The sequence below is a fragment of the Mustela lutreola genome, chromosome 6 (assembly GCF_030435805.1).
Source record: "Mustela lutreola isolate mMusLut2 chromosome 6, mMusLut2.pri, whole genome shotgun sequence".
Classification (NCBI taxonomy): domain Eukaryota; kingdom Metazoa; phylum Chordata; class Mammalia; order Carnivora; family Mustelidae; genus Mustela; species Mustela lutreola.
Window position 1 is genome coordinate 7,647,235 of NC_081295.1, and position 14,528 is coordinate 7,661,762.

Sequence of the window (14,528 nt, forward strand, 5' to 3'; positions counted from 1 at the left end):
CCGCCACTGCTATGGGGCCAGGGCGTTTAGTGTGTGAGGCAGCCACGTCCGTGAATGGAAAGGAGCCTGGAGCTCCAGGCTCGGTGGGCCGGGCTCGGGAAGGCCCCATGAGTTCGTGCTCATAACCGGCTGAGGCATGACCTGAACGGACCGCCCCACAAGGACGGCACGTGAGCGCACGTCCCCACGCTGACGGGCAGCCAATGGCAGCTCCGAATCGCAGCGAGATGGGGCTCCAGGCTTCCTACTCTGGCCCTCTGGAATGAGAGGAGACTCGGGAAGAGACTGAAACTGCATTTCTTCATGAAATGCAAAAGGTGGTCTTAAAACTAAACAGGCTTTCTAGCGTTGGTAAACACTGAAAGTGCAAAGGTCTGAAAGGGGTTTTAGGAACGATGAATAAATAAATGCCCGTGCAGACATGACCCGAGTTAATCAAACTCAGAATTACTGGAAAGGAACAGAGAACCACGGGAGTTTACTCCATGATGCGAAATCAAGACAGCGCATCAGGCTGACCTAGCAGGTCTGTCTGCTGGGCCTGCAGGGCAAGGCCACGTGCAGGGACAGTGGCACTCAGCGTCTGTGTGTGAGCACACGGATGTCTGGGCTCCTACCACTCGGGGAGCAGCTGCTTCTCCTCTCGGGGAATCTCTTAGGAGCTTTTTTTTACAACAGAGCCAGCTGGGTTTTTAAACACACTTAACTTTGTAAAGAGTGTCTCCCCTTTCTCTTCACCCTTTTGACAGATGTAACACGTCTCACTCTTCCGTAGTAACATCTGAAGTTGCCCAGTAAAGAAGCAACACGACAAAGCCAAACTGAAGGCAATTCTTGGACACACACTTTCTCTTCTGCCTTCACCCCACCTCACAACCTTGGCTTGAGACCAAGTTTTTGGTTTTCGGGCGCTTATCTGTGAACTGGGGTGACTTTTTCCTAGAGCGAAATGCTCATCTTACATGTATTTTTGAATCGTTCTGACGACTGCATAGCAGGACACAGACTCAGACCAGGCTTCTGCTTTCAAACTGGGGATTTCAACGGAAGGGAGTGTCTTCATGAAATTCTAGTCCCTCTGAAGAAGCCGGACATGGAACACTGACGGAAGGCAATTACCTTGAATGTAGTATCTGGTTCTGTCGGAAGTTCCAACTTTCCTACTGAAGTGCTGGTCGTTTGGTTTAACCTGGCATATGTTGGCGCCCGAGCACGCGGGATTTCTGGAGCTTGTGATGGAGGAAAGCTGGATTTCATACAGGTACTTGTCCCCATTTGTTCTCATGTCCCCAGAGGCACTGAAGAGCCTGAAGAGAAAAAAGGATGGCAGTGACTCAGTCCCTCCAGAAACCCGCTTCTGACAGACCCGAACTGCCGGGCCCAAGTGCAGGGCTGGAGGCCACGGCCCTTCCCGAGGTCGGCCGGCCTAGGAGCCTGTGAAGACAGCTGAGGGCGCCAGCTTCCACCCCCTCTTCTTCCTGCCTTCCAGCCTGTGCTCTGAGCAGCAGCCCGCACTGTGCCCACCTCAGCCCGCCCGGGCACGGCCAGCAGCTGTGGCCTGTCGCTGAGGTCAGGTGGCCAACCCCTGGGATTATCAGGAGGGGAGGAGAAGGAGGAGCGACTTTATTTTTATTCTTGCTAGAGTTCACCATCTTTGGTGTTAAAACTTAATAGTTGAGTAATGCTTTCCCTTGGCTGAAGCAAAATATGACAGCTACCTAGAAACAGTAACCAACACACACTGCGGATTTTCCCTGCAGCTCCCCCCGCCATGGGGGAAAGATCTACACTGCTGGTTTGATTCTGAATACACTCCAGCGCGCAAAAGGAAAATGTTCCACGTACTTAAAATAAATATCTCCGAGGCTGAAGCTCTTGCCGTTTACAGGGTTGGTGATGGTGCCGTTCACCATCTGCACCTCCTGGGGCTTCACGGCGCAGGCGGCCCGAGAGTCCCAGCTGAAGTAGTAAGTGCAGCTGTCGATGTCGAACCTGGGGAGCGGGCGAGGACGGCGGTCACGCGCAGCTGCACTGCGGGCGGCCGCGGCCACACGCAGCTGCTCGCGCCTGCAAGACTGGCTTCCAGGGCTCCAAGCGGTCCTGAGCCCGGGTCCCCACGGAAGCCCCCCACCCTCCGCCGTCCCCATAGTAGGCACCGGCCGCTCTGGGCTGGAATGGCTATTACCGACTTTTCTCAAGAGCGTAATCGGGAAGGTGATGACCCAGCACATCGGCAATGTGGAAAAGTAGGCAACTGTTTAACAGTTTTGTTTTGTTTTATTAAGAAACAGCGTGGCACGATGCCTGGGTGGCTCAGTTGGTTAAGCATCAGCCTTCGCTCAGTTGGGGTCCTGGGATCGAGCCCCCTGTCAGGCTCTCTGCTCAGCGGGGAGCCTGCTTCTCCCTGCCCCCATCCCATTCTCTCTCAGATAAATAAATATTTAAAAAAAAAAAAAAAGAAAGAAAGAAAGGAAAAGAAACAGTGCAACATCTGAGAGTTGGAAAAACTTGCTCTCAAAGTTTTGAACTTTATTTTACAAGCTTTTCTGACTCCTACATTGATTGAAATCCTAGGACAATTCCCAGGTCTCCCCCGAAATTCCAGCCCAGCTTCTCAAAGAATCATTGGGAAACAGCAGCTCGTATGCTCCCTCTGTTGGCCAAACTGTTCCTAGCACTAGACGCACAGTTGCCTGGAAAATTCTCGGGTGATCCAAGAGCACCCCAGGTACCAGCCCCACCTGCATGGGGGTCTCAGGCCACTTTAACAGCTGGCCTGGGCAGCACCAACTGCTGCTCCTTTGGTTCTACAACGATACTGAAGGCAGAGGCCAGCGAAACATCACTTTACAAGTCGCTTTGGTCAAGTGACCCTGTGTCCCCACCCCTTTTCCAGGAAATCCCTATCTGCGCAGAGCAGCCCCATACCCCACAGGACAATTAACAGCCCCAGCCCCCTCCCCAGGCCCCAAGTCTCAGTGGCTGCACAAACACCCTCTCCCTGCGCACACGACTGCACCCCTACATGCCCACACGCCCGCAAGTGAAAACCAGGACAGAGATGGGGTGAGCTCTCAGGCCACTCTCTCCTCGGCTCCCCCTGCAGGCCCGACCCTCTCACCTCATGAACGACGGTCTGCCCACGGTCTTCGCACAGGTCAGCTCTATGACGGCAGATGCCGTCTTATTCTCCCCACACTGATAACCTTTCGAGTAAGTTACAATGACTTTCTCATCTGAAACATACAAAGGATAGAAGTGACGTTATTTCTGGTTATAAAAAGCTTCGGTGTCTGAAATCAGCATCTATGTTAAAGGCCAAGACAGAACAAATGTTTGGCTCTCTCACAACTTGTAAGTCTGCACTCTTGGGTTCGGAGCACAGCCCAGCTGGGTGACCGCTCTGGGTCCGCCTCACACCTGGCTGGGCTGGGAAGACCTGGGTTCACACCCCTTCCCCTCCCGTGCACTCGCAGCCCGACTCTGGCCTGTTGAGCATGTCTCCTCGCCTGCCTGAGAGGAACACGGCCCGAAGTGTCTGCCACGTGCCCAGCACGGTGGGCGCATAGAGAAGAGCCCCGCTGCTCCGGTTCTGTAGGATTCTAGGGTCATTGCAGATGCTTTTCCAACACACCCCCACCCCCGGGGAACCCTGAGAGTCACAGGCCAGGGGCTAGATCTCCCAACTACAAAGAGAAAATCCAGAAACAGAACAGCTCTGGTTTTCTCGGGCATCCCGGCTCCGTGCCCAACTCTCCCACTTCTGACAACACCACAGACGAGAGACCGCGGACACCTGACATGTGGGGGTCCACAAGGCACAAGACCCTGTATGGCTGCCAAGTCAATGGTGCTGCTGCTTCCAGCTACTGTGGGGGGCTACCCGGAGCCGTCTGGGGGTGCGTGAGCCCAGCCTGGCTCAGGGGCACAGGGCGGGGGCCTGGGAAGCAGGGCACACCCCGCAGCCCCTGACTCTCACACCTCTGAGACACGGGTGGTAGGGGAAACACAGGCCTTGGTACCAGCTTCCCACCTATTCTTCCTGGGACACAGGCCAAGACACAGGACACTGCTCAGCCAAAGGCCCAGGCCCTTAGCCTTGCCCAAATTCAAAGCTGTACTGGATGAATTAAATATCAGGCTCCTGTGCAAAATTTTGAAAGTTCTACTGCTTTAAAGAGAAATCCTTAAACTGCTGGAGCACAGGAACCAAAGCAATGCAGCTCTTACCGTGGACACCCTACACTCCTCGGCCATCAGCTCGACCTTCCCCAGCTCATTGCCCAACCTGGGGCATGGACTCTAACCCCGAGCCCACCCCCACAGTGCTGTGAGGACTGCTCAGCAGAGAGCAGAGCTGCAGATAAGGGTGACTTCCTGGAACAAAGAGTCCCTCTCTCCAACCCACATGGCTGCAGCCCTTCCCGGGCATCGGGCCCCTGGGCTCTGTCCTTGCACAACCGTCCTGTGAGGGCCACGGAGTAAGGCCCCTGGTGTGACGGGGACTAGGCCATCCCTGCAGGCCAAACCTTCCTTGAGGCCTTCACTCTGCAAACCTTTTCCAGCTGGCTATGGGAAGTCGGGGAAGGGCTGATCCCAAGAGCAACGGGGGGCCACCCTCGACCCTCGTCGTAAGCCGTGTGGGCAACAGCAGCGAGCGGCGTGCTGGGAGGGCCACTCTGGGCAACGGGACCGACGAGCTGCTCCGCCACGGGGACGGTGCCTCCCTCAGAATTCCTTGTCTCCCCTCCAACAGTTCGAGCAGATTCCAGTCTTGACAACGCGGGACCCCATTCTGCTCCAACAAGGTAAGAGCATTTTTCTTTATCGGTCCCCAGAACACACCCCAGATGTTCCTAAGAAAGATCTGCCTTTTAAATAATGAAAGACAGGGGTGCCTCGGTGACTCGGTCTGGTTGTCTGACTCTAAATCAGGTCATGATCTCAGGGGCGTGAGATCAAGCCCTGTGTTGGGCGCTGCACTGGGCATGAAGCCCGCTAAAGATGTTCTCTCTCCTTCGCCCTCTGCCCATCCCCGCCACACTCACTCTCATGTGTGTGCTCACTCGCTCTCTCTCAATTAAATAACGAAAGAATCTTTCACTCAACAACTAACAGCAAAATGAGTTCTTTACTAACACTGTTAAAAAGAGCTTCGGTATTTTCTAAATTGTTAAGACGCTACAAAAATGTACCTCTGAATTATGTTTACCAAGTTCTTGCGTAACGGTTCAGCCTTTCCGACTCAATGCTGGAGCGTGTTATGCAGAGTCCAGCGCTCGAGCCCGAGCTAGAGCCGGGAGCCAGAGGAACCTCAGCCACTGTGACCCTCTCGGGGTAGTTCCCCAGACAGGTGACCCCTCTGCACACACCTGCTAGGACCTGCCATCTCTAGCAATACAAAGTGTACTTACTCTAATGTTCAGGAATTAACAAAATGCTTGAGAAACAGTCGTTGGGAATGGTATGTGGCGGTTTAAACTGAAGCCGGTGCTGACCCTCCTGGCCATAGGAGGATGCTCTCAGCTTCCCAACTCCGAAGCAACACCTATAGTCACGCACCACAAAGGACCCAGGGCCTTACCTAAGACGTCCAGCTTCTGGGTGTGAACGAGCCCCAAGACCTGGACAACACCAGATGCACTCTTTTTGCAAATGCTGGCTCTGTCAGAGCAGTCGAGAGGCCCTTTATATATTTTCTGACAGAGGTTTATGTAGTACCTGTGGAAGAACACAGAGATGGGGGAAGGGCTGCAAGGTCAGTCCGCCCTGTGCACGGGGTTGCAGCTCTGGCCATCACTTTCCCAAACAGGAACTGTTCTGATAACCAAGCATGCCACGCCCACTCTGCACGCAACACCGAAACAGACTTCCAAGGAAGGTCCCAGAGTAGTTGGTTACTAAAGAAGGCAGCATGTCACCCAGGCGGGTGGGGTGAACCCGGAGGCCGTGTGGTTTAGAAGGGCTTGAGCTGGGACCCGCAGCGCTCCAGTGCGAGCGAGCTGCTGACCTTAGGACCGAAGTCCTCCAAGCCCATGCCCGCGCCCCACTCTGAGGACTCCTGATCCGAGGGCCCCTGGTGGAGTCACGGAGTGGCCACCAGGGCCCCACGAGCCTCAGACCCGCACAGCCTATGTGGTCCGTGCCCAAGAGGGGAAAAAGTCAACGTCCCTGCCAACACCCAGCAACAGACAGGAGCCCCTCGCGAGCTCGACGCTCCTCAGGACGGACTCTGTCACACACAGATCGCCAGCTTCCGGTTCCAATGGTCCCTCTCCGGCCACCTCCGCCTTCACAGCCAGCTCTGGGCACCCGGCCCGGCCGGCACTGGACCGGGGCTCTCAAGCCACCGTGGGCACCGGGTTTACATGGCACCCCAGCTCTGCAGGGACACAGAAGCGGGCCACCAAGAGCCCGCCACAGTCAGGCCGTGGTGGCAGGTACTCACGAGACTCCTTCGTGGACAAAGAACCAAGAGCCGGTGAGCGAGGACAGCAGCCGCAAGTCGTAGGTTTTGTGCTTCTGGATGAATTTGCACTCCATCTTCTTTGGAGGACAGACGACTTTTGTTTTCCACTCAAATGTCACCTCACAGCCACGAACTTCACTGAAGACCTGCGGCCTGCCGATATCCGCGTCCTCGTCACACCTGAAGATGATCGCGGACATCCGGTGGCTGTTTGCTGGGGAGCAGCACAGGGAAGAGTCAGGTCGCAGCCCGGTCCCCCGCCAGCTCCCCTACCCAAGCTCGGCTGTCTCATTCACACCCCCTGACCCGAAACAGACCAAGGCCCCTCAGGGCCCTGTGTCTGTCTCCTCCTGGGTTTCTGAATGGCCCCACGGCAATGGCTCAGTCCCTCGTGGATGGCTAGTCACCATCTGGTCACACGTGAACGAGGACAGGAAGCAGAGCCACAGTAAGGTCCCTGTGGTTACCTAAAACGCTGAGCGCCGTCCAACAGCCCAGGAGCACTGCCATCATCAGCCTCAAAGCAGAACTACAATAGCCCCCGGACGTTTAACACTTAGAATTTCTTTAACTCCTCTTGCTCCCTGATTGTTCACAAGAATTAAATAGTCTTTTGTGTATTTCCTCATCATGTTCCTTGAGCACTCACATCCATTTGTGCCACACGTGAGCAGGACTGGCTCACAGCCCTGGTCTCCAAGTGTCTCCGAAGGGCACGCAGCCCGGCTCGGCCCAGAACCCTGGCCCGGGCCCACCACACAGCAGGGAGTCGGCCCACGAGCCTGCCCCCAGTCCTGCCGACACCCGTGCCGCCCCGCAGCCCCATGACCGGGACTCGGCAGCGCCACGCCATGAGGACATACACCGCCTGAGTTACAGGACCGGCCCTGGTGGCGCCCTGGCCTCGGCCTCTCAGCCCTGCCCTACTTCAGTTTACGTACACAGTCACGTAACACATCCCATCGAGCCAACCGAGATGTCCTTTCTCTACAGAAAACAAGCCTGACATGGAAAAACGACACGCGGCAGAGTTAACCCAGACATCCACGCAGGTCTGAGCGCGAAGCCAGCGTGCGGAGGACACCGGCCAAGCGGCAGCCCGAGCCCAGACGCACGCCCCGCTACGTACAGTGTCTGCAGAAGCCCCACTCGTGGTCTCTGTCGTAGTTAGCGGTGGTGGAGCACCAAAGCCTCGCCCTGCCCTCCAGAACACACTCCTCGTAGCTCTTCCCATTGAATATGAAGGGGAACACACAGGGGTCACCTTCCTCAGTTTCTGGAAGAAAGAAGAACGTCTATGTAACCCTGATGACCAGCACAACCCCGGCCGTGCTTTCCCTGCTGGGCACGTCACCTAGGAAGGCTCAAAAGGATTCCATCCGGAAGCCACCAGCCTAAGCCAACATCTAGACGCCGGCCCGTGTCACGACATGACTAGCAGCTCCCAGGCCAGGACGTGTCGAGGCCCGAACACACACTCAGGGCTGCGTGGACGGAACGCTGCGGGGCCCAAGCCCGGCGTCCGCATTCACGGCACCCACAGCTCCATGCCTCCGTCTCCTCCTGTGGCCGGCTCTAACACCACACTCACCGGGAACATAAAACGCATCTTGTTCCCCAGATTTACCTGGAGGACAATTATCTCCATTGGCATAACTTAAGATGACAGCTTCATCCTGGTGCCTGTAGTCCAGCCGCATGGACGCCAGCCGTCCAAAAGACGCCCCCTTGCTTCCGGAAAGCAGGCAGACCCCTCCGTCCTTGCAGCCGCCTTCGTCCGGGCCCGCCGCCGCGGTGCACACCCCGATGCTGTAGGTGCGGGAGTCTCGAGTCACCTGGACAGACAACAGCACACGCAGTCGTCAGTGGGTCCCGCCATGGAGGAGAGCCGTCACGGCAGGGAGGTACGTTCCTGCCGGAAAGCAGGGGCCGCCTCGGGGCTGCGCACGGGTGTGTCGGTGGGCCCTTCCTGCTCTCAATCCTGACCTTCCTCCAGAGGGCACTGGCTTGCGCACCATCAGGGCATTTCCCTCCGGCCACTGGAAGGATCGGCACCTCCGTCCGCCACAAGCCCAGCCTTCTTCACCCTCCCAGCCCCTAGGAGCCGCAGCACACACTGCTGGCTGGCCTTGACAGCCAGGCCTCAGCCCGGGCTCCCCACCTGTTAACACGGGGTGCTGAGGACCGAGCTGATGACCAGAGAGCACACACAGCATAGGTGAGCACGCGGCAAGCTTTCCGCACGGGCCCCGCCCTCGGCTCACACCTGCACACCTGTGCGAGCTCTCCATCACAGGAGCCAGGGTCCGAGCATCGGGGCTCACTACTCACTAGCTACCATGCCCCGGGAGGTGCCGGCGTCTGGTGGGCATGGTCCAAGGTGCATAACCCAGTAACATCTCGATCACAGGCCCCAAGGCGAAGGAGCCTCCAACACCAGTAACTCAAGATGCCCATGGCCTCACCGATACCACAAACAGTCCAAGACACACAAGCCAGATAGATAAGCGCCCAGCCGCATCTCAGGGGAGGGGACGGCCGAGCTCCCTCCACCCACCATTCCCTCCCAGCTCAGCAAAGAGCTGCGTCTGCGTCTTCCAGCCAAGTTGGCAGGAGACAGAGGGGTGTGACCCATAGCCTCTGCTGGGTGTACCAGACCTGGCCCTGCCCCCATGAGGTGCACGGTCACATGCACGTCCCCAAGCAGCCTCCTGACCTCCACTGAGTCATTTAACCCTTACAAAGCCCTAAGGAGCGAACCTCTGAGCCGTGGGACATGACTCCAGCACTACAAGTTGGGCCTTGTCTGCTGCACGGTCTAGAATCTGTAGATTCTAGATCACAAGCTGATCACAAGCTTATCCTGGGTGTCCAGGGCGGGCCGAAGCCCACTGCCCCTCCATGCACCGTGCTTCAGTGGTCACAGGCGCCCACCCCCTACAACACAAAGAACTGGGCCACCGTGTCCCGAGACCAGTGAGCTCTAGCTGAGCGGGGTTACCTTGAACGTGCTTTTGGAGAGGCTGGACAGGTTAAAGCTGTAACGGAGCTGCTCGTCCGTCAGGGAGCAGCCGTCCACCTTCACTTCGTCGGGACAGACCAGCGGGGTTTCCCACCCAAACACAAAGTCACAGTCACTGGTCCTCAGCAGCATGGGAGTTCCCTATTTGAAAGAAAACCCACGTGAGTCAAGGCCAGCGTCCTCACACAGACCCCTTCCTCCGGGGCTGTGGCTGCGGCTGGGAGACGGCCGGGTGCTCTGGTGACCCGCAGCTGATGACCCGCAGTGGCCCCCCTCCAAGAGAGGCCGTGGTCACCACGCACTGCAAGGAACCAGGCTGGCCCTCCCGGCACAGCCAGGTGTCCTGCCCACACAGCTGGAACCCCCCCACGACCTCCAGGGGCCCTCCACTTAGAGAAAGAGTCTCCGTGTCCTCCACACTGCCGGCTCCTTAACCGTCCTGATCCAGCAGGATGTGACAGCGAGACCCGGCCACCGCAGAGTGGGGGGCGACCGCTCTGCCCTGCTCGCCGGCAGCATCTCCCCCACTGCTACAAACCAAGGACCTTCATGGAGGGCAGCACACGGCCAGACTGCACCCAGGCCACGGAGTCTGCGTCACTGTGTTTGTGCCCTCCCTCGCCCAGCCACAGCCACACAAACCGACAGGGCGGCTGGTCAGGAATTTCATTTTTAGCTGCTGTTGAGAATCGGTTTTTCTATAAGCTTCAGTGGAAAAATACTCCCGCTCAAAATAAAACCGAAAGGGGAACAAATTTCTTTAAGGTCTTTCCAAACTTGAGCACAAATTTCGTGTAAGATGCCTTGTATCTGACAGCCCGTGAACACTGCTCATTCTGAGAACCGGCGCCTGCCCCGTGCACCACCAACCACGCGCAGTTAGCAGGATTCGAGCTAAGTCGTTAGGCGTTCTCCATGTGGGAGGGCAAGGCAGCCAGCGCCCCTTGGGACAGGATCCTCAGAAGAATCCTGTCTGAAGAATGAAATCCTGCAGAGCGGGGCAGCCTTTCTACAGAAGAAGCCCCGTGGCTTATGGTGTGTGTGCCCACAGCTGCCTGGAACACATGCAGACCCACAGACAGAGATAAAAGGGGTTCACTGATCACAGCTCTGTACCCCAATAACTCAGGATTATGCTGACGGCCAGCGGACAGTCTGTGAACAGGGACACGTCCGAGGGCCCTACTGTGGGGTGAGCCACCAGATGGGGAGGCCCCAGGCAGCGATGGTCTGCATCCATCCCCCGCTTCGCACCACGGTCACAGCCAGAGCTCCCTTTGCCTGACAAACCTGCTACAGGCCCAGAAACCAGAAAGTCCACTTAGGGAATTCACAGGACACGTTCCAGAACCAAAATCTGTTACCAGAGCTTCTAGGGCCCGATGAGCCTTACAGCTCATCATCTCCAGGATTTCAAGAGGCAATTCGAGCTACATATTCCTGTCCCTCCTCTCTCTAACACACACACACACACACACACACACACACAGTCCTTTAATCATGCACATTCACGTTTCTGCAGCAGAAGGCAGGAATATTCTTATCAGGTGGAACGCACACCCTAAGCAGCCTCCATGCACTCGCATCAGGGGACTAAGTTTAAGCGTGTTCTGAATTTCAGAAGCACCGACTCCGCGCTGGGAAGCTGGGCTGCCCAGGGCGAAGAGCTCACCACCGGAGAAGGTGGGGTCCCGGGGGCCACCAAGGGGCCGTGTGAGTGAGCGGCAACACCCAGAGGCTGAGTCCCTGTGACATGGGGACCACAACCAACCATTTGGTTGTGCAAGAGAAAACTATGCAGAAACTCTGTGTAACAGAATGGTACTCGTGATGGAAACTGTGTTATTTTTAAATGCATGTAAAACAGAAGTCGATAACCTCCTTAGAAGGAACACATGCAATTTTGTTAGAGCTATTTTGATTCCCGAGAGGCCTTCTTTTGTTGGCTAAATTCTAAATCTTGGGTCGTATCCTGAACGACGAGAGCTGCCAAAAGTCTGAGTTCCCAGTAGGAACATTTCACTAATGCTATAGTTTTTTAAAAAGGAAAAAGAAAGCGGACCCTTCTGTATGTTGGCAGACCTTGAGCACCACTCCGATGCTCAAATGTTTCACGTTTTCAAATCCCAGCGAACCTCGCTGTGCAAAGTCTGCCCTATTAATTCAGTGTGGGCTCACTCATTGTTAAATTAATGGTTCTGGGGCACCCAGGTGACTGGGTCGGTTAAGTGTCTGCCATTGTTTCAATGATTCAATCATTCAGTCATGATCTCAGGGTCCAGGGATCAAATCTCTCTTGGGCTCCCCGCTCAGCGGCGTGCCTGCTCCTCCCCATCCCCACTTGTCCCTCCCCAACTTGTGTGCATGCTGACTCTCTCTCGTGGTCTCTCTCACATAAAAAAAAATTAATGGTTTTAAATTACTCAGCACCCCGCAGACGTACCACGCGACTGCATCCGTGTTCGATACGGGCATCCTTAATTCTGAAGCTTTCTGGGCCTGCAGCTGTGGCTCGCTAACCCAGGCCACGGCCCCCAGACTGTGGGTGGCGCACACTTACCATGCTCACGCCTCTCCTGCAGTGGAATGCGATCAGTGAGGTGTAGTTGAAATGCTTGTCTGCCAAGCAAGGAGTACTACTTTCAAAATTCAAGTAAACTTCATTAGCTATGGGGTTGAGTATTGGGGGTCCCGTGACTCGGCCAATATCCTAAACAAAGAAAAAGCAGACAGCATTTCAGGAAATTGCTCCTTGGCACGGCGAGCACAGGCTAATGCAGAACTGCAAACAGAGTACCTCACGTGTTTGGAAAATGAGCAGCATCTAAAGAAACTAGGTTAACAGCAACTGACTTGACAAGTCTTGACAATAAAGCCACTACTCAGAAAGTTCAGTTCGTCAGTGGTCATCAGTTTCGATCCCACGGTTTCTAGCAATAGGATTCTATTTTCAACCATGGTCAGTTTTCAAAGACACCAGGCAGTAGGATCTTATCTCTCCAGGTGTCTCAAGAATGCTGCGTGGTCTCTTATTACCCAATGGTGCGCCACAGGGGCCCACGGATCTGCCCCACGCCGGCTCACGTCCTCATGCCCAGCACTGCCCCGGGATTCCTCAGTTTCCTTGGCATTGCCCCTCGGTACCTCCTTGGGAGGGCAAAGTCTTCCTTCCCATGACATTTTACTGCTCAGCACAGCATCTTCCGGCTGCTCAGTAAATATTTCTGAGCAAATAAACCCAAGAATGAAGGAAAGAGGAATGGCCAGAAGTGGTGTGTGTGTGGGTGATGAGAGGGAGAGTGAGCCGTGGGGCTCTCGTCCATCACCGTGGGGCATGTTCAGGCCACAATGACATGATGCCAGCTCCAAGCAGGGAACTGGCTATCATTTCTAAGATATGAAAAAGGACAGGCCTGCAGGAAAATACAGCAGATCCTACCTCTCAGAAAAGACTCACATCCAGGTCCCAACCTGTGTGGTCAGAGAGGACAGCACTGAAATGCTTCCTACAAAGATGTGGGTACACCCAGGCCCTCGGCTCCTCATGGAGGTAGGACTCTGTGAGACTCCTATCACCATCAATTTCCCCACCCACTCCCAACATCTCTCCCCACTGACGCTGCAGATAATGCCCATTTTTAAAAGGGCATCTCCGGGGACACCTGGTCGGCTCAGTCAATTAAGTGTCTGCCTTTGGCTCAGGTCAAGATCCTGGGTTCCCCGGACTGGGCCCCGAGTCGGACTCTCTGCTCAGCAGGGAGCCTGCTTCTCCCTCTCCCTCTGTCCCTTCCCCCACTTACGTACACACACGCGCGCGCGCGCACACACACTTTCTAATAAAATTTTTAAAGAAAAAAAAAGGGCATTTCCAGATTTTATGACAGGACTGTGTAAAGCCTACAGATAGATCCTTTGGGACACCTGGGTGGCTCAGTGGGTTAAGCCTCTGCCTTCGGCTCAGGTCATGATCTCATGGTCCTGGGATCGAGCCCCACATCGGGCTCTCTACTCAGCAGGGAGCCTGCTTCCCTCTCTCTCTGCCTGCCTCTCTGCCTACTTGTGATCTCTCTCTCTCTCTGTCAAATAAATAAAAAAAATCTTAAAAAGAAAAAAACAGACCCTTTTGAGATGCAGCTCAAATAATAAAGCACAGCAGGGATGTGATAAAACATGAAAACGACTCATGAAGACAAGTTTCAAAGAGCCGAAGCTGTAGTACAAAGTGCTAGGAGCCCCCAGCTTTCAAGGCAGAGCCTCCGGCACTCAGCAGATCTGCTCGCGCCCTAGGAGGACCCATTTACCAATGTGCTCGGGACAGGCAACCCTTCTGTACCCAAGACATAAGTTTCAAAGAAAGAAATCAAGTTATCGGTGTTCTTTCTTGCCACTTTACAGAGAAGTTTCCTGGTCAGGATCAACCTTGAGCATCCTAACACGACACCAGAAGTCTAGCTACTCACACGTGTTCACGGTTCCTTCCTCTGCAAGGAGACCCTCGGGCTGCCATCATCAGCTGACGGCTCGCGGCACAACCCCTACGCTCACCTTCCCCAACTGGACCCAGGACACAGTCCCAGACCCCTGCACCCTCCTTTGTGCTTAAGCAACCCTCCACTGAAAACAAGAAACACAACCTGACAATTGTTGAGAATCCTGCAAAACTCGTTTCCGCCTCGCGCTTCCCATACTTACTATGGGGGGACCGTCGACGGGAACCTTGCACACAGCCGCGCCGGCCGGACAAGGCACCCCATGCATCGGGTTCAGCGGCTGGCAGATGTTGATGTAGAAGTCAGGGCCAGTGTCGGAGGTTTCATCCTCACTCTCGTCATAAGCCTCGTAGCCCCCCGTGCGGTGGATGAGCGGGGACAGGTCGATAATGGAGCTTCCGTTCCTCACAGAGCACTCCGTCTGTCAGACAGGGAGGACCTCACTGGAGTTCACAAGAACACTCTCCTCACCACCTCGAAGTCACCCCAGGAATTTAACAGTAGCACAAAAGCAGCACAAAAAACAGATCAACATTCCCCAACGTGT

General features: G+C 55.4%; 1 protein-coding gene and 1 long non-coding RNA gene across 4 annotated transcripts in view; one reads left to right on the forward strand and one right to left on the reverse strand.

The window, feature by feature from the left end:
• IGF2R (insulin like growth factor 2 receptor) overlaps positions 1-14,528 on the reverse strand; it is a 96,248-nt gene that overhangs the window by 6,794 nt on the left and 74,926 nt on the right. Inside the window, exons 35-44 of the mRNA XM_059176613.1 lie at positions 14,184-14,402; positions 12,052-12,201; positions 9,471-9,632; positions 8,097-8,304; positions 7,599-7,745; positions 6,449-6,683; positions 5,585-5,721; positions 3,122-3,236; positions 1,846-1,992; positions 1,120-1,307 (exon numbers count right to left, since the gene is read on the reverse strand). Coding sequence (XP_059032596.1) covers positions 1,120-1,307; positions 1,846-1,992; positions 3,122-3,236; positions 5,585-5,721; positions 6,449-6,683; positions 7,599-7,745; positions 8,097-8,304; positions 9,471-9,632; positions 12,052-12,201; positions 14,184-14,402 — 1,708 coding nt within the window. The remainder of the gene's footprint in view (positions 1-1,119; positions 1,308-1,845; positions 1,993-3,121; positions 3,237-5,584; positions 5,722-6,448; positions 6,684-7,598; positions 7,746-8,096; positions 8,305-9,470; positions 9,633-12,051; positions 12,202-14,183; positions 14,403-14,528) is intronic.
• LOC131833400 (uncharacterized) overlaps positions 4,347-14,528 on the forward strand; it is a 43,403-nt gene continuing 33,221 nt past the window's right edge. For all 3 annotated transcript variants that reach the window (XR_009354444.1, XR_009354443.1, XR_009354445.1), the window contains exon 1: positions 4,347-4,808. This is a non-coding gene — a long non-coding RNA (uncharacterized LOC131833400). The remainder of the gene's footprint in view (positions 4,809-14,528) is intronic.